The sequence below is a fragment of the Leuresthes tenuis genome, unplaced genomic scaffold (assembly GCF_036924035.1).
Source record: "Leuresthes tenuis unplaced genomic scaffold, fLeuTen1.0.hap1 SCAF_24, whole genome shotgun sequence".
Taxonomy (NCBI): Eukaryota; Metazoa; Chordata; class Actinopteri; order Atheriniformes; family Atherinopsidae; genus Leuresthes; species Leuresthes tenuis.
The window spans coordinates 9642612-9662706 of record NW_027325378.1 but is presented as its reverse complement, the minus strand read 5'-3'; the positions used below and the strand labels follow the sequence as shown (position 1 = coordinate 9662706).

The 20095-nt window shown below is 39.8% G+C and overlaps 2 protein-coding genes across 2 annotated transcripts in view; one reads left to right on the top strand and one right to left on the bottom strand.

Annotated features, from left to right (window-relative positions):
• Positions 1-20095, bottom strand: part of gimap4 (GTPase IMAP family member 4) — a 222830-nt gene that overhangs the window by 166763 nt on the left and 35972 nt on the right. The gene's annotated exons all lie outside the window — the stretch shown is intronic.
• The window catches only part of plxdc2b (plexin domain containing 2b), an 86058-nt gene that overhangs the window by 42851 nt on the left and 23112 nt on the right, over positions 1-20095 (top strand). Inside the window, exons 3-7 of the mRNA XM_072378810.1 lie at positions 2459-2605; positions 5310-5379; positions 13506-13628; positions 17192-17310; positions 18811-18910. Of these exons, the coding sequence (XP_072234911.1) occupies positions 2459-2605; positions 5310-5379; positions 13506-13628; positions 17192-17310; positions 18811-18910 (559 nt within the window). The remainder of the gene's footprint in view (positions 1-2458; positions 2606-5309; positions 5380-13505; positions 13629-17191; positions 17311-18810; positions 18911-20095) is intronic.

Here is a 20095-nt window from a genome sequence, read left to right as displayed (position 1 = left end):
ATTGGAGATGACTCTAAGACCAGGATGATGAAAAGAAACAGAAACTATTTGTCCACAATTCCCAACAACATGTGCGAAAGAAGCCAGGGACTGTGTATGAGCTCATTAGGGCATGGTAGCGGCAGCATCATGCCATTGGGATGTTTTTCTGGGACAAAGATTAGGAGACGAGTCAAGGAAAAGGGGAAGATGGATGCAGAAAATCTTAAATGAATCTGAGGTGAAATTCATTCAAGGAACAAAGATTTGATATTAGCTAAAAATGCCCCATGACTTGAAATTGCCCTGAAAATCATCCCCATCCCACCTAGTCAAGCTTTTTTTTTGGAGGGGGGTGACAAAGCCTTTTTCTCAGGTCAAATAAGACCCTGTAAAAGCAGTTATTTGAACTAACTAATACCAAGTGAAGAGTCTACAAACTTTCAAATGGGATATTTCAGTGTTTTATTTTCAGTACATTCACAAACCACTCCAAATATCTGATCTGCGCTGATGCTTTATCCACCTAACACAGAGCTGGGAGTGGCATGTTTTGTTCATCTGACCATCACCCTGCTATTAGCTGTCTTTATGCTCTGCTGCGTGTTTCTCAGTGGGAATGTGCACACTCACAGTCACCGCACCATCACGTGAAACAGATTCTCAAGGATTAAACTTGTTGAAATGTCAGCTATAATTTAGCACACCCCAGCCAGCTTTTATGATTCATTTGTTTTGTTATTTGCTTATTGTAAAATGCAAATACTTCCCAGTTTTTATGAAAACTCCCCTTTTCACTTTTTCCATCCAGTAATTGGATATAAAAATGTTTGGGAGATTTTGGATTTGAAATCCTCCGGCTTCCTCCCACCGTCCAGAACATGTATGTTAGGTTAACTGGTGACTTCAAATTGACCCTCGGAGTGAGTGTGAGCGGGGATAGTTGTGTGTCTCGTTCGTCTCTGTGCAGCCCTGTGATGGACTGGCAAACTGTCCAGGGTGTACCCCGCCTCCTGCCCAATGATAGCTGGGATAGGCTCCAGACCCCTAAATTGGATTAAGCGGGTGTAGAAAATGGATGGATGGATGGATTTGATATGTACTTTAACAAATCAGTGCTCTTGAAATGTTCATGAGTAGAGCTTTGTGATCTTTTGCTTCCCATCTGTTCTTGTTTTCTGTGAAGACTATCAGAAATTGAGCCAGTGCAGCAACAAATTTACATTTGCTTACAGATTTTGTGCCTGGTTTAAAGAATCAGAAGCTTCATCCACAACCTCCAGTATTTTGTCTGCTTTTGTGGTTTGTTGTGCTCTTGAAAATACCTCACAGCTTCATGTCTGCCTCCTCACAGCTGGACGATGGCACCCTGCCCACCTTCCCCTTTACTTTTCTCCCCTCTGGGGAAGTCCTGCACAGCTGGCCTCTCTCACCTCTGAGAAGTCTGTATCTCATTCGATCCTCCGCTTCAAAACCAAAATCATCATGTTGCGTGCTCATTAACAGAAGGGCTCAAAGCCCTGCATTCATGCCTGCACTTTTTACAACAGTCCTTGTTTTGTATGCTGGAAGTTATGTGCTGAATAAGGCTGCCTTGAGGGGCCTTTTTTCCTGACATGATTTGTCTGCACTGAAAGCTGTGATGAAAGGCTTCTGGCAATGTTTGTTTAAATCTCCAAATTAATCACAAGCAGCACCACCTACATGACTGAACTCCATTTTGAATTCTGATATTTATCAGTCCCACACAGGCTTTGCCAAGCCTGAAACATTATCTCCCTTCATCTTATATTCCAGGCTGAATATTGAGTTAAGGTATTACATTATAGATGAATTATAGGAACATATGAATCCTTGAAGCAAAACGCACAGAACAGAGAAACATTGTGCGTTTGTTTTCGACCTTTTGACAACCAAAAGCAAAGTAGCTCTGAATGTTACCGCCCATGTATCAAAGTACGCACACAGCAGTGTGAGTTCATATTAGTCAGATCACAGTCAGAAGAAGTGTACCCCTCCCTGACTCCCCGTCCAGCAAAACATTAACTTTAACAGTGTTTTAGATGAAAAGACACAGCTGTAAGGTAGCATTAGACCCAGAGGAAAGAGATAACACAAGCGTTCTTCCTAAATTCTGCACAGGAAGCAATAAAAGCAGACAGGCCTCTCCAACATGGCTTATAAAAGTCCATGTCTCTGTTACTAACTGCAGTCCTGACTTTGTAGTGTGGTTCAGGCTTTTTCACGAAGTATAAAGTTGATTAGCTTGATTCAAATTGATTAGGAGACATTAAAAGCTGTGCATGTGCTGGTTCTTTAATGGAAAGAAAGAACCAAGAATGCACACACTGTTTAGTGAAAATGATTGCATTGCTTTAATATCTAATTAAGAAGTCGATTTGTTCAGGAGAAGAATTGGAAATGCTTCATATTATTATAGGTTAACTCAAAGCCGACATTTTCTTTTGTCATTCTTTAGGAGGACATGGATCACAACTACTACACATCAAAAACACATGGCCCATCAGATCCCATGAGCAAAGACTTGTGGGTAAATATTGACCAGATGGAGAAGGACAAAGTGAAGATCCATGGGATTCTGTCGAACACACACAGACAAGCGGCGGTAAGTGAAAAAGTGGAGTGACGGGAGACCAATTTCTATAATTCTTTTGGATTTATTGTGTTTGCAAATTTAAGGTCAAAATAGCTTGATTACATTGTAAAATAAATTAAGCAGACCTCTACTCCTAAACAGAATATTTTAAATTTAAATTCTTCCATGGGGGCCATTTCTGTTGAGACTTTAGTGAACTGTAGATGGATCCTCTGAAGGTCCAGATGCATCTCTCAGGTCCTGTGTAAGCTCTTTGCTGGATTTTTTCCTCTTTCTTAAGGACATCACTTTCAGAATCATCTGCTATAGATAGTTTTTAGGCCTGACACTTCTTCTTTTGTCCTCCACTTGTCCAGTTTCCTCAGATTTTCAAGGACACGCTGCAAACCATGCTGAGATATGCCAAATTTTTAGCTGATAGCTGAATCCCCCAAATTGTATGGCTGTCAAACGTTGTTATCTTTGGAATTCTTTTGTAGGTACAACTAAAGAAAATTAAACAAATTATGTGTCTTTGTGACATCAACTTCCTAAAGATGCATTTTAAGGTAGATTCTTTGCAAAGTTGTGCTTTGCAAAGAAATGAGTAGTGGCTCAAGATTTTTGCACAGTAATGTAGTTCTCAGTCTTTCGGCTCAAATATCACCCAGTCCCTGGGAAGGATTTTTGCCTTATTGGAAATAAAATTTTTAACTTAAAGGGTAGAGTACATCATCGCTAAGGAAATCCTTCTTTTATCCTTTAGTTTGTTGCCAGTGAAGATCCATCCCCAACATGTAGACAGTCTTAACTCCCTAACCGAAATAAAATCGGTGTTTTAGTCACCACACAAACATAACTGCAAGTGCCACAGAGCTTTTGTCCTTTTGCTTTGAGGTTGAAAAAAGCTATGTATTCTTTATGAAGCTTAAACTCTTCTCTGTGGTTTGAAAACTCCCCGCCCTCTATGTCAGTGCAGGCAGGTGACCCATGTGAGCTGCATACTGATGAGGTCTCAGGCAGCAGCAGACCAGAGACACAGAGCAGCATGGCAGCTGAAAAACAGAAAGTGCCCAGGCTGAACAATAGCTGGCAAGGAGACAGAATAGAGTCCCACATTGTGCATTCTGCTCCTCCACCTTGAGCCTGGTAATGATGGATTGAACCATACAATCTGAGGCAAGCTTTTTCATCTAAACCCCTGAACAATCTAACTAAGAGGCGAGACTTTTCTTCCAAGCAGTATAAGAGCAAGGTGGGAGGTTTTTCTGACTTTGGCTTTATCTGAAAAATCAATAAGTGAATTTCCCAATTTTATGGTCAGCCAAGCAATTTGGAGTAAAAAGGACATGGGGAAGTCTTGACTGAATAATTGAGAAGTGAAAACCATCTGTGCCGAAATGATCTGTAGCACCACAGCGGAATAACATTTGAAACAAATTGAGTTTATTATGATGGCAGTTCAAGTCCTGAGAAACTGTAGACAACTCCAGAGAGCCAGCTCTTTCCCATTTCTGCTGGCTGCCGGTGCTTTGGCATCGACACTAAAAGAAATGGGCTGATAAGGTCATAAAGCAAAACGCAGCCACAGAGGTCAACTCCATCACAGGAAGTCTGCAGAGAAGTTAAGCTCTGAATTGGCTCAGTTGTTGCCTATCTGTCCATGAGTTTCAGGGTGGTTTCCCATAGCATAACTAATGCAGAACCACGTAGCTGTCTGTCTGCTGTCAACATCTCCAAAACATCTTCTGGCAGTTCCTGTTCATGTTCAGAGTATGGATGACATCACGAGTATGTAAACCATAGTTTGTGGTAAAGTACAGATGTGATGAATAAATCGAAAAATAAAAATATGATTAAATGTGCATGCGAGCATTTATGAATGCACTTAGGAAGTATCATTCTGTATTATAGTTCAAAATATTAAAGGATATCTCAAAAGTTTGACATACTGACATAACATCCGGTTCAGTTTTGACCAGATATATCATCATTTTTACCTAAACACCCTATGACATTCGTGTCTGCACTGCAGCAGTTGTACACTTGTGTTAGATATGACAGCGTTGTCCCCATTCTGATGTATCTTTGAACTGTATTATGAGCATTAAACTGATGAATTGTAGCAAAAATAACAAGTTGGTGTTATTGTTTTGGTGCAGTTTAAAATGTAGCATTCGTTTGTGACTTCTCAGCCAAGTCATTTTGAAGTGACGCATGCAACAGCAGCTAAGCACTGAGCTAATGTGTTCACTGTTAGCTGCTCTGGCTCCCTGTGCAGAGAGCTGCAGCACATAGGAATTTTGAATCGTGTTGGAACGTCCTGTCAGTGTGTCAGATGTGGAGATGGTGTGTGCAGATATTGTTTCATAGAATATCTGTGGTTACGGACTAAATGTGACACACATGAGAGAATGGATGTTTTTATTTTCATGCCACAATTTTGATTTTAAAAAACTTCAAAGTATTTTTGGCCCATTTTTATGTCAGTTATGAAATATTTTGGTTGCTTTTATTTGGACTTTTGATTCCAAAATGTATATCCTGTTTTGTCTTTAGTGATCACACCCCCAGTGTAGAGCAGGAACACACAGGGCACCTCTGTAGTTACTGTCCACATCCTCCCTCTGGTCTTAATCCTCAGGCTGTTTTTGAGATGAGAAGAGTCTCTTCTTGGATTTTCTCTTTCCTTTATCTTCCTAACTGAGGTCAGCTGTCTGTTTTTCCTTCACAGAGAGTTAATCTGTCCTTCGATTTCCCGTTTTATGGACATCTCCTGCGTGAAATCACCGTGGCGACTGGTGGTAAGTTGCACTCTGTTCTATCAATAGTAGTAATTGCTGTTATTATTGGACATACTACGTGTGCTTGGCATATTAGACTGTACACAGCCGGTTTTATTGCTATGAGGTTTAGGAGGGAATGTAGTGAGATTTGTGAAATGAGTCTGGAATACAGAGGCATGTACCAAACAGAGTGTGTGTCTAAATATGTTTCTCTACCTGAGTGTGACTGTTGTGCAGAGCCCTAAGCCCTGAATTAAAAAAAGTACAACCCATTGAATTATTTCCTCAGTTGTTACCTAAAGGAAACTAAATCAGAAGATTTAGGGCTGAAAAGCCTCATCTGGCTCAAACCACACTACAAAACCACTAACAGCACTCTGCCAGCCAAGCAGTCAGTCTGATATGAGACCATTTACAGCTTTCACCTCTGTGGGATAGTCTGCTAGACCGAGGGATAGAAAAACAAACCACTCCCAAGAATCCACTCCGCTCCATGCCAGACTTGACAGGGGGAGAAACCAGGCCGGTGGTTTAGGACTGGAAACTGGAGTCGCTCTGCCAAGTGGCACCCTGATAGATGGGGATAAGGTGGTGGGGGTATCAGACAATGTGTGGGTGAGGCACGTGACCCAGCAGACGTGTTCACCGGAGTATGCAAAGCAATTTTCCACTTGAATCTTTACAGTGGAACCTCAAACACGCCAACCAGCAATTATCACATCAAAGACTAAAGCTCTGCTCATGCCCAACAATTTCAGAGATGTGCTAAGTTCAACTACCATTTGAGCAATCATTATCATCTCTGCCTGGTTTCCCCTCCTCATCCTCTGTCACTGGAAGTTGGCTTTTGAGATGTTTTGGATGACGACGAGGAGGACTGGACGAGAGAGGAATTTAACAAGAATTTGCATTCTTCCAGACAGAGATTGAGGTTGGACAGTAAGAAGAAGGAGAAGGAAGGTATCTTCTCCTCACAGGCTTCAACTGCTTTGTCTATGAGACGCCCTCTTTCCATCTTTCCATCAGTCATTTCATCCTCCTCTCACCACTCTAGCATATTTTTTACCAGGCCTTAATTTCTGTCCACAGCTCGGATATTTCCCTCTGCAAACCAAAATGATTTCTTAACACATTTTAACAAAACAGCAGCAGAGTCATATTCAGAGTTGATTACTTTCTAAAAACTGAGGCAACTATTACATCCATCGCGGTAATAAAACCATAAGATTTTGTTGGCATTCAGCCTTGGCAAACATCTGAGATCCAAGTCATCTTATAAATCTAGAATTACAATGCAGAGAGACTTCGACACAAGACTTGTGTTTGTTTTGCTTGGAAAATGTTTTTCTTGCTTGGAAAGATGTCTGTTGTGTGTTAAGAAATTAAGATAAATAAGCTTTAAATGGGGAAATATTTCGAAGAGAATCCAGGAAATTCCCCTTTGAAACCATAGATTTAATATAATGTTGATAATAGTTTAAGAAATTACTATGCGGCTTCGGTATGAAACTGAAAAGAATATTTAATTAAATGACCAGTCAATCAACAGACTTTAACTCACACAAATGTTATTAAGTTGTGTCAACAGCGTACAGCACTTTAGATGTATAAATAATGAGAAAAAAGATGCAGCCCTTCAAAAGCTTCTATGAAATAGAAACTGTCAAGACAAATGAAAATGATTTATAAGGTCAGTATAACTCTGGCTACAACATACTGCAGTGAACTGACAGCCAGAATGGACTGAGTCCGGTTGATCCATGCTCTGACCTCTGCCAGCTGTGGGGATGGATATCCAGATGTGGCATGCTGTTTACAGGCCCAGCTGTCACTCTTTACGGGCAGAATGCAAATTTACAGTAAACACATGAGCAAAATGATATCGCCGCACAGGTCTTAGAAATGATTTGTCAAAGGGTTTGTAATCACACGCCGCAGTACCCAGAATACAATGTTGGCATTGCATGTTTCTACGGTTACATAAATGTCAGTTACTGAACTAAAACAGCCAAGTGTCACTGCAGCCAGGTAACTCCTCATTTTTCAGGAACATGCTGGCTTGTGAAAGGCTTTTTTTTTTTTTTTAAACCGACCAAATGGTTTCCGTGTCCAAGCCGAGCCAAGCAGTGAGTGAGAGTGACATTTGACCTGTCAGCCAGACCAAATGTCAGCTTGTTTGCTGACATATCTGGAACAGATCAGTTAAATTGAGATTAGTCATTGGTTTCACATTGGGGATCAGCATACAGTCGAAATTTGGTATTCAAGCCATAGAAATAGTGGATAGCGATGGTTTTAAAGCACAACAGTCATAGGATCTTCTTCTCCATTACAGCAGTTGCTGTGCCTTGAATTTGATGGCAGCAACACATCGGCTCCATATTTACAACTGCGTAGCATCCCCTCTTCTTTTAACAACAGTTTGTAAACTTTTACTGTAAAACCTGTATAGATCTTACGACACTGACAACAAGCTAGATGGCCCCTATCCTCTGGAAGAAGGAACATCAAGGATTTTATGTAATCTGATCCCAGAACAGTTTTTCACTTTGAGCTTTGGCCCGAAGAAGATGGCAGTATTTCTGGATCATGTTCACATATGACTTCTTCTTTGCATGTTAGAGCTCTAACCTTTGTTTGTGAATTGCACAGTGAACTGTGCTCACAGACAGTGACTTCTGGAAGCTTTCCTGAGCCCATGCGGAGATTTCTATGACAGAATCTTGTCTGTTTTTATTGCAGTGCTGCCTGAGGCCAAAAGATCACGCGCATCCTATACTGATTATAAGTTGTGTCCCTTGTACACAGAGATGCTCCCAGAATCTTTCAAACATATTTTGTACTCAAGATGATGGAATATTCATAGTCTTACCAATTAAATATTGAGTTGCATTATTCTAAAAATACTCCACAATGTGTAGACTAAGGTTTTGTAGATTTCTGAACCTCCATCCATCTTTACTTTATTGAGAATCTTCCATTTTTAGGTGCTCTTTTTATACCTAACCATGTTACTAACTTGTTATAAATTAAACTAATTAGTTGCAACGCGGTCTTCGAGTGGTATTTTTTTATTGTACCACTTACTTTTCCAGCTTTTTGTTCACCTTTGTTGATTTTCATTAATATGTTTGTTTTGTTTCACACCTGTGTCTTGTTAGTTGTTTGCTCCTCCCTGTACATATTTTATTGTTACCGGTACTTGGAATTCTTTGCTCCTTGCTAGACTGCCTTTTTATTCATGCAGTCAAACTTTCCAGGCATTCTTCGCTATGTTTTTGGTTTTGTGGTGTCTTTGCCTACAGTGCCTATGCCAGACAACTCATAACCACAGCATAGTATTATTATTGAATCTCTATTCACGTTGAAAGTTAAGTGGAACTAGCGTTATTGTCCTCATATGCAGTGTTATTCCCCTAGAATGATGTATCATCAGCAGCTCTCCTATCTCAGTGTGGCTTGTTTCATTATTTTGAAGCTCCGTGCTCTGTGATGTGAAGACATAATGAAATGGTTACAAGCTCACTTGCAACGGATTGTCACAGTCAGCAATAACATACAAAAAGCAGGCATTTAATTTAGATAAAAACCTCACAGCTTTGTCATAAAAGACTAAATAAAATGCGGGCGTGCGTGCAGATCCTTTCCTGGCAGCTGTGATAAACAGAAAATATCTTGTAAATTAAACACAGCTCAGCTCGCAGGAACAAAAAGCTTGTCTAAACATGTTGTCCAATAAAGTGAAGCTTTAGTCTGGTGGGACTGATCATTCCGGCTCATGTTTTTCTTGGACATACACAGTCCAGCACTTTCTGAAGGCAGCGCAAATAAACATAGCTTATCAAAGAAAGAAATATCCCTCTCCATTCCACCTTCCTCTTTTTGTGTCTCAGACTCCTCTCCATTATTCATGTCTCTCCTCGCTGGTTTCCCTCCACCTCTGTCCACTTTCCTTCTGCTTTAAGTGACAACCATAATGAATGAATAGCCTTTCTATTGAGTGCCCTGCAGCTCTCACCTCTTTAGTCTATTGAGGGGCTGTCTGATTTTCTTTAGAATGTCAAATAAGTTGGATTGTGTTTTCAGGGGATTGCTTGTGGAAAGGAGAGGAAGGAATAAAACCCTACCATGCTGGGCTTTATGTTTCCAGGCAGGTGTGTGTTTGGTTCAAGGGGTTTCTTAGCTTTTCAGACATTGAACGTGAAGTCAGGACAAAGATGGGGAGACATGACGACATGCTGGAGTTGAATGTTGGGTAGATATCAGATGGAATGTGTCCTAGCTGATTTGAGGTCAGACAAAAGATGTGAAAGTGAGAACCAAAAGTGAAAAGCTTAAGCATTGTGTTTATGTTTCCCTTGATTTAGACTGGTAGAAACAACAATCCGGCACTTTACTGTCGGCTTTCATGTACCATGACATAACAGATTTGGAATGCTTCTCTGTTCTGTGCTGCGTTGCCTCTGCAGCGGTTTCTTAGCATTTGTCTATGAAAAGATTACTATCGATTTATAATACTATTATTGGCTCATCTGCAAACCACTTTGCAGCCTGCCCTCTGCTTCTTCCTTTCCTTGCCATATCTGACTAAATCTATGTCATCTTTGTAATCATTGATACATTTGTTATGCACTTCACCAGGCTCAAGCATTCCATATCTTTTATGCATGTAGGAGGCAGTGCTTTCCATAAGCGCAGGCTGGAGTCCAGCTGACTATTTAATAGTTCAAAACAATGTAGGCAAGGGAGAGAAACTAGCCTGTTTGCATCAGTCACACTCACCCAAAAAGACTCTATATGGATTTTTGTTTATGCAAGTCAAGGGGGCAGCTGTGGCTCAGGTGATAATCAAAAGATCAGTGGTTTGATTATCTGTGTCTCCACATGTAAAATTGTCTCAGGACAAGACACAGGCCGTTTCTCAATAGTGTTCTTGTGTACTTCTGAAACGTCATCACTTAAGGACTCTTCCAATTTAGAGAACACATCCAGACAATTCCCGGATGTGTTGCTCCGCCCATTTTATCAAGGATGCTTCTGAGTTGACTTGTGTGGACTTCAGACAGCTTGCTCTCCCAGAAAGCACAGCGGCACAAACGAAGATGGCGAGGAGAAAGCACATAACTGTAAATTCTGTTTGGAAATGTTACGTAAAGCATACCAACAGCAACTGCAAGCACAGCCCATTTTTTATCTTTTTTCTACAAATGTTTTTATTTTTGGCGGCAATCAAGTACGTTTCCATACCAAATGGATAATGAGCGCACTTGCGTCCTTCCGTCCACAGAAGTTTGTACTTCCGACAAGTCCATACTAGTAAGTACACAAGTACGTTCTAAGCGTACTAGGTATTGAGAAACGGTATTGCCATTTGATATACATTTTTCTCACTGTCAGTATCGTAATCATTTCTTTACCGAACAAAGTAAAAGTAACTCTTGAAGCCCTCAAGTTGAGGTTAATTGGTCAAACGCATGCACATATTTAGTACTGATCAAACTGAATGCAACCTTGGCAACTCATCCTGTTGAGTCCTGCAGGAATTGTTCATCATTCACACCTCTACCTCCTCTACCAGGTAGCACTTCTGACACCACTAAATCAAGCCAGATCTCTCCTCTCTGATACTGTTTTGAGTGGTGACAGTGCTCTGTATAGAGGTGATTCTGAGAGGTCTCTGGGGAGAGATTGATTCACCTCACAGTATGCTCTGCCTGTGGTTTCCAGAATGATAGATAGTCTTTTTATTTTCCACCCAACATTTGAAGAGACTTGTGGTCATATGGGGCTTATAAGCTTGGACTCAATGATATTTTTCCCAGAAATCCTTTCTTTTGGGAAAACTCATCTTCGCGTAGTATTTTTCATTTTTTCTTCCAAATACCTCAGGCATACATGGTGAATTCCTTCCTCAAACAAGAATAAATCCCGTAACTAAATACTAAACTCTTTCTCTGGCTTGTCTGATCTTTCAGTGTAATACTGTTCGAAACTGAGAAAATGACTACCTTTACTGAGCTTTCTTAAGTTCCACTGTGTTTTAAGAGAACTTAACTGTAAAATCAGCATTTTGTTTTAAAAAGAGTGAGCTCTACAGATGCTGGTAGGCCGATTTAACCCCAATACCTCTATAGCTTCTTATTTAGCACACACAGAGGAGTTAATGTCAGCATTTTCCCTCAACAGCATATCTGCTTCCTTGCACAAAAACATAAAATCAGAAACAAATCATAATTTCATGCTGTCGGATTTCTATATTGACACTGATAGGCTCTTCTGTACTTGGGTGGGGCAATGCGCTGTCTTTGAACCTCTCTGAATTAAGTTGTTTTAGTTCAGTTATGTACTCACAATCTCAGCTGCTGGTTTATAAGGTTTACAGTGTACCCTCCTAATTCCAAGTCAACAACGTAAAGCCAAAACATGCTGGAGAGTTTGTAGTTTATGGGAGCCTTTTCATAAAGCTTTGCCTCTATTCATTGTATCACTTCCCATAACATGGAAATTATTGCCCTTTCAGTGCCATGCAGAATGTTTCCTAACCTTTACATGAAAGATGAAAAGGAGGCAGGAGGCATCTGGATGAGTTTACAAGGGGAAATATAAGCACAGTCCTCCTCATATTGCCTTTTCAGACAAAACAAAACTAAGTGGCTCAATAACATATGTTAGCATCACGAGAAGCTCCCTTTATCTCACCTGGAATAACATCAAGATCTCTCAGTAGAAGATTGCATGTCATAGGCAGGTCTGGATTACTTAGCTTAGTTTGCTGCCAACAATTCATGATACTGTCACTTTAAGAGTTAAGTTTTTTCATTCTGCCCACTTTTTAAAGAAAAAAGTAAACTACTTAGTTGCAGTAGTTTGTAATATTGTTGCAGGGAAATGCTGTCAAGGACTGGGGGTGAGATAGGACCCAGATGCAGCTTCTTTTGATTAAAAAACAAGGTTTATTCTACAAAAAAACAAGACAGGGAGCAAAGGCAAAAACAAAGCGCGGCAGAGCTGGATTCAAAAATACTTAAACATGAAAACAAAACATGACTATGACTATGACTATGAAGACTATGAACAAGGCTATGAGGCAGGAAACCCAGACTTATCTTGGTGCAACGCATGGAAGGATAGTGAGTATTCTGCAGTGACTGAAGGTAAACCAGGAAGCTAAATACTGTGAGGGGAGTGATCAGTGACATGAGGTGCAGCTGAGAACAATTAACCAGGTGACTTGAGTGAACTGAACGTGACAGGGGAAAAACATGGCTAGAACATAACATAATTAAACAAACTGTGACATAACATAAACTGATCGGCAGACTGTGACAAATGCTTTCCCTTTGTTTTCAGAAAGAATTATTTCAATGCAGCACGTTCAGGTTTTTGAAAATCCTTGCTATCCATTCAGAATAAAAAGCTTTTGCCTTGAATAAGTCTTGAAATAGCACCTGGCTTTGCTAAACTTTGCCGTCAGCAGGGAAACTAAAAAGCTCTTTGATTCTGTTATAATCTTTATGCAAAGAGTGTCCCTCTTGTGATTAATAGTGTGCATTTTCACCCTTTTTATGGAGTCCATTAATAACCATGTTTACAGGCTCCTGATTGCGTTGCCTGAGCATGTCCCTCTCTGTGGAGCAATCTATCTGTGCCATGTTGAAGAAGTTCATAAATAGGAAAAGTTAACAAAATCCCTTTTAGTGATCATGGTGTCTTCATTAACACACCGTAAATGATTGATGGTGACTAGAGGAGGTAGTGCACCAGTAGAGGAGTACAGTTGGTCTCGTAGCCCCACTCATGGTATAACATGAGCGCTAAGTCAGCATAAATACATCTTAAGGCTCTCTGATTTACTTTTCTGTGTTTCATAAATGATGATATTGCTAATTAATAATTTATAGCTCTTGCTTGGTGAAGCTGCCTGCAGCATGAGAAGAGGCAGAAATTATAGTGGTTTAATAATGGCGTTCAAGGGACACTTGTTGTCTTCTTGAAAAACCCCAGGGTCAGATAACAGCTTTGTTAAGTGTGGACAGGTATGAGGGTGGGGACAAAGACTGTTGCTAAAGGGCAAATATATTATGATACATCACATAATCATGATCTGAACAGTGTAACAATGTGTTCTCTTCCTGCTCCTTCAGGGTTCATCTATACTGGTGACGTCGTCCACCGGATGCTCACAGCTACCCAGTACATCGCTCCTCTGATGGCCAACTTTGACCCCAGTGTCTCCAGAAACTCCACTGTTATCTACTTTGACAACGGTAATGCCACTGATATCTAATTTCTGCAGAGATGTGTAGCAGCTGTGTCCTTTTCTTGCACAGCTGTATGAGTCTCCTCCTGTGAACTTTGAGATACAAAGATGATACCAAAGCGAAATCGATAGTCAACACTCTGATCACTTGTATGTTTCACCTTTATCATTTTATTTCAAGGCAGTTAACTGTAAAGCTACTGAAGCAAAGTCACAGAAATGGGAGCTCAAAATGCAATTGGAGCCTAATCCAGTTGCCTCTGCACGAGAGGCAGGGTGCACCCTGGACCTCTCTCCTATGACCAACTTAGAATCACCAGTTAACCTAACAAAGGCCTCAGCTGTTCTTGTCCTGAAATAGCTTTGGATGTTTTATAGAAATATTGTGTTTTCAAATAATTGGTTCCATGTATTTATTTGAAGATACGGTTGCTCTTTTCATCAATCGTTCTGACCAACATAAATCATTCCAACATAGAATAGAGCAGTTCGAACACATTCTTTATTATAACTTGATGTATTAGATTATTGTAAGAAATACCCATCTTCTGTTTTAGAAAAGTTTAATAAACTATATACATTTAAAAGACTTTCACACAAAATTGTGGCTAACAAAACATATGCCATCTTTAGTCCTGTTCAAAATATAATTTCTTTATCAACGAAGGCCTTTTCATGACAAACTCAGTGACCTCCTTAAAGCCTGTAAACTCCACTTACTCACTTTAAACTAAACCACTCATCTGTAGCTGTCCTTCCCCATCTGCTCTGGGTCCTATCCATCATGTCTGTCGTCGCTGTCTCACTCTCTGCAGCAGCCCGACTGTGTGACCCACAGTGGAGCTCATCAGACTTTAACCAACTGACAGCCGATCAATTCTGAGTCTGCCTGCTCCTCAACGGACTGACCTATCAGTCAGCGTCCTGCCAATACGGCACAAAAGCTGCGCAGTCTTTAAAGTGAAAAAACAAGTTTGATGAGGCGGAGACGTGTCGTTCGTTCCTCACAAACAAGATGTTCAGTTTCACAAAAGCTTTCACATGTTTGGTTTTTTTTTTTAGATTTTTTTTAATAACATTTTCTAAATAGAGTTAAATAATAAAAAAATAGAGCTCTACAAGTTCAAGACCTGCAGCTGTTGGTCAAAATGTATGTCATTAAGAAAAGAGCAATCCTAAAAACTCCTATTTGCTTCTCATCAGAGAGGGTGATCAAACATACTCAAATCTGGCTGAAATCAGGCTGATGAAATACAGATTTTTTGCTAGCTTTTTTGGAGCTGCTTTGGATTTAATGTAACTGGCATCATGAATGCTGGCTCACAGTCAGAGCCGACTGATATCTGATAGCTGTGGACCAGGCAGCTATCAAATTTAAAAAGAGCAAGTGTTCACACCACTGAAAATGTGTAATTGCATTCATCTCGTCTGAATCAAATGTAACAGCATCGCTTTCATTTGACGTTTTTCCATCAACATAATTACAGGCAGATCGAGCACTAAGTACGCGCCATTCATCTGATCCCTGAGCAGGTTGAGAGGGCAATCATATGTAGATGGTGATTTCACTGTGAGTGACATCCTCCTAAGACGATAAAACTTTTACTCCTTGTAATTAACTCGAGCAGTATTTACTTAGAAAACCTTAAACAGTGGATTACATCATGTACACGACTAAAATCAATCCTTTTTAATGCAGTTTCTCTCACAGATTTTAAAGATGAAATATTTTTTAACATAGTAATGTGATTACAGGTTGTCTCTGTCTTTTCAAACAATCTGTGGCACATGTGTGCTTGATTTAGGAAGGTCAATGTTATAAAAAATGCCTATGCTTTGTTACCATTGAGCACAAAAATACAAAAAAAAGTTGTATTTTTTGGGGCTGGTGCGATCGGCCTGTATTTGTTTTGTTTATTTCAAGTTCATCCTGCATGTAAAGCTAGAAAGTCAAAATAGTAACAAGGCCAGTGTGTACTCCCTTCACACCCCTTCACCCACTCTGTATTTTTAGCCAGGAAGTCCCAGATAACATGGCAGCTTTCCCTCTTGAACTCAATGCATTTTAAGTAGACTAGTTTAGCTTTTGCTGACTGAGTGTTTGTGTGGCATAAGTTAAGAGTGATGCAGCGCTCTGACCACTGATATTCACTGCCTTTTTCTTCGCCTTTCCCCCTTATTGAAGCTTTAACACTGCAGTCGTGAAATTGTGTAAATATTAGACCCTTAGAGATAAATTTTCTCTGTCCAGACCTAGAGTACCTCAATACACAACATGTAATTTATTGTTGTGGTTCCTGTACTACTAGTGGCCCCTGCTGTCCAAGCTGTCAGCAGGGAAGCTAAATCTCATCTTTGCTTTGGATGGAAGCTCTCTGGCTGCGTGACGGAAAAATTGATTGGCTGTGTTAACAAACCTTTATTGCCCTGGCGACCAACCAAATGACTGACTCTGAGGCTGGGGGGACTCTCACATCAATAGGTTCTTCAAAGTCCACAGTAAATCAAAGCTGTGTTAAAGGTAATGCGAGGGTCGCTTTCTATCGAGCAGAGCTGAAGGCCTCGTGAGTGATTTATTCCTTGATTTATTTATTTCTACACTCGCCATTCAGTCTGCCGTCAGTAGATTTTACACCATGAGTAGTGCAACCGTCCGGATGTAGAAACAGTTCAGACTGGAACCACACACTTCTTTGATGCTGAAGGAATCAATTAATTTGTCCTTGAAATTACATAAAGATATGTTAGAAAATCAGCCGCAAATTCTCACAATGTAGCCGCTGGAAATAATCAATGTTAGAAAAGCTGACAAGTATTTTTTCTGTAGATCCAGTGTGAATGAAAACGTTATATTTTCAGCTTTAGTCTTTCATCTACAGTCGAATCTGTCAGTTTCAAACCTCTGAAACATCTGCTGCTATTGGGGAAAAAATATGTAAATCTATATCTTGATGTTCCTGTGTTGATTTGTGCACAACAGCAACATATTTCACTTTGCGTGATTCGCACATTGTAAAAATTCCAGGAGCAGAATGAACAACTGAACATTTTATGGTGACAGAAAGTTTCTGTTAACTCTGCTACACCATGAAGGTGACTCCTCTCAGCCAGTGTGGTGGTAAACATCTAATTCCTGCAGTATCCACAAAAAAATTAATAAATTGTCCAGTTACTCTCGGCTTTGTCATTCGACACAATCTTTGATAGCACAAAAAACTCTCACAGAGGTGAAATTTGCCCCGGCTACATAATCCATCACAGTAAGAGCTACGCTTTGATTTGGCTTTGTCCACAGTTTTTTTTTCATTGCCGTTTCATTCTTCTCCAGTGAAGTGTTTTTATATCAGCGCTCACACTGAATCAGTGTCAGTCACCTCACACCCACTTGAGAAAATAAAGTCTTTGCCTGGAAATAATCCCTCAAAAACAGATCTCTTTTACACTCTTGTCCTCTTTGTCTCTGCCCAGTCAGCAGCTCATTTCACTGTAAAGAAGTCAATCTGTCCTTGTTACTGGAGTCTTTTTTAGTGAATCGAAATGGGTTTTCATTGTGGTTCTTTTTTTCTGTAGGCACAGCTCTGGTGGTGCAGTGGGACCACGTCCACCTACAGGACAACTACAACCTGGGCAGCTTCACCTTCCAGGCCACGCTGCTCAACACAGGCAGAATCGTCTTTGCATACAAAGAGGTGGAGACAAATCTACAACTGTTTTTATGTTTAATTTTTCTGTTCTCTATGAAGAAATCTCTTCAAACCCTCGTCTTCCTCCCACGTGACCTTTTATTTCCTACTACGTGTCCTTTTGGTCTTTCTGACACTGTTTATTAATTTTCTGCACTGACTTCCTGTTGCTCAAATAACTGTTTTAAAAACCTGCCATTGATTTATAAAGTAATGAGTGGTTTTAGTTACTGCTTCCAGAGTCAGGACTAAACATGAAACAGGCAGCGCTCAGCTTTTATGCACTACACATCTGGAAGAAACCCCCACACTCCAGGAATCCTTTATAAGTACAATACAATGGCAGCTGATTACATTTTGATTTAGAATAGTTTATTCATATCTCAGACTATACTTTTAGAGTTCTTACAGTAACTGTATCTAATCTTATCTGTATCTAACTAACTTTTTTTTCTTCTTATGAAGTTTTATGAAACACTTTGTGTCACTTTATAGAACTGAGAGGTAGAGGAAAAACTTACCATGAAGCTCAACTCTCTGCAAAAAAATTCCCACATGACAAAAGTATTACAATATGACCCTTAGGGAATCTCAATCGCCAATGTTTCAGGTCCCATTTAATTTAAAATGGAGACACTTCAAATATCACTGCACATATAGTTTAAGTTAAACTGTGACTCAGCTCACACTTCCCCCGAATCACAGCTCACACAATCTGTTTCCCTGCTGTTTCTAACTCTTAACAATTTCTGAAACATCTTAGTGATTTCTAACATTTAGCACTGATGGTCTTTTAGATAAAGCGAAAAGAAGCTCCATGTTCACATGTCTTTTTGTTAATAGCCCAGACAGCAAGCCATTCATTTTTTGGCAGATTCTTGAGAAAATGTCAACAGTATCTGTAAATTTCCAAATTTCAAAACTATATTGAAGGACAATGTAATTTAACAAGAAAGTTGGTCAAGAAACATATTAATCAACTCCTTTAGGAGTGTGAATGTGCATTAAGTAAGGATTGATGATAATTGCAGTGGTTATAGCATCGGGGCTGCTTCTCTTATGAATGAGAGCTCTTATGTAATTTGTTATTTTCACGCATTAGAAAAGCTTATCTGAAAGCTGCCGGGATGTTTAATAGAACTGCCATTGCTTGTTTAAGAAGAATAGCCTGACCAATAGACAGAATCCAAGTTCTTATATAACCTCAGTGATTGCATGATTTGCTCAGTGCAGCTTCTAGCGTTTTTCAAACTCATCCTTATGCTACACATTGCTTTGACATGTTTAATTCTTTTCTTATCACGGTGTGAAATCTAAATACCAGATTGTGTCTGTATCTGACATGCTCATACTTTGCTCCACAGAACAACATGCATATTCAAGTTGCAGATTCCTTAGAGAGCCTGTCAGCACTGTCACACTGGTGTGACCTGTCAGTATTTAGCAGTGTGTCCCCAGGACCCATAATAATACAGATGATTGATTTTCACTTTTTTTCTATTTCAGATCCCCGTTGAGGTGTCACAGATCAGCTCCGTCAATCATCCGGTTAAGGTGGGCTTGTCTGATGCCTTTGTGGTGGTCCACAAGATTCAGCAAATACCCAGTGAGTGTCAGACACACATTTCTGGTTTAAATTTGCAAACCTACACAGTCTAAGCCTAATCTCTTTCACTTTAACTCCGACTTCACCTCCTCTACACTTTCCAACCTCACTCAGAGGGCAGCGGGAACGACTTCAGATCTGCCTCCTCCATTTGTTTTTGATTTACTGTGATTAATGCCCATTAAATTTGAAACAAATGCAAGCAAAGGGGGAAAACACTTGAAAACAAATTTTGCCTCTCCGTAACTCTCTTGGCCTGTGAGTCAAAATCTCCTACAATAATTAGTTGTCAAGGGGGATTTATTCAGCAATTTAGTCTGTGTTTTCATTGCACGTGTAAAACTTGAAGAGAAGTTATTCATCCAAGTTGATACCTTAGAAAATTGTACTTTCTTCACTTGGCATCATTATGTTCTAAGCAAAATGTAGAAAGACGTATCATTTAGCAAGTTTATTTACAGTTAAACCAAACCAACATGTTGGAATAAGCGTTTGGTACAGACGTTTCTGGCTTGTTTTTTTTTCTTATATCGCCATAAAGCTGTCGTCGGTATAGAGATTTGAACATAAGACCTTCTCGCTGTCCTCTTAGACTTAATAAACTAAGCTGTGTTTGATCCCGCTGACACAACATGATGAAACTGGTGCAGCTGCAGTTGCAAAGTGATGCAATCTTGACTAGAGACAAATCGAGACTGAGATGTTGCGTTGGACTTGAAAAACATCTTGGCAATACCCTTTTCTGCTCAGAAACGTGATCTGTAGAGATTGCTGCTCTGACCCTGACTCTCAAGAAACTAGAATACTATAGTTGCCTCAATCTGTTTTTAGTAAAATGTGAACAGCTAAAACAGAAACTATTTTCTCTCAAACAGCTAAAATAATACCTGCCTTGTTCTAATTTTATGTCACAATGAAAGTGAAAAGGCATTGTGATCACAAGGTAAATATTTGCGGGGGGGGAGATGCTGTTTTTTTAGATAAACAGCATTTCTATCAAAGGACTGGCTAAAGCAAAATGTTCCTGGCAAAATTTACTAGTTTGCTAATTGGTTGATTAAATAACCAATTAAATAATAAATAATAACATGTTCTTTGTCTGAATTCATGTGAATTCCTCGACTTGGTTACATGTAATCACGACATGTTACGAGGAAACCTCACTCTCGGGCTGGCTTTATAAAA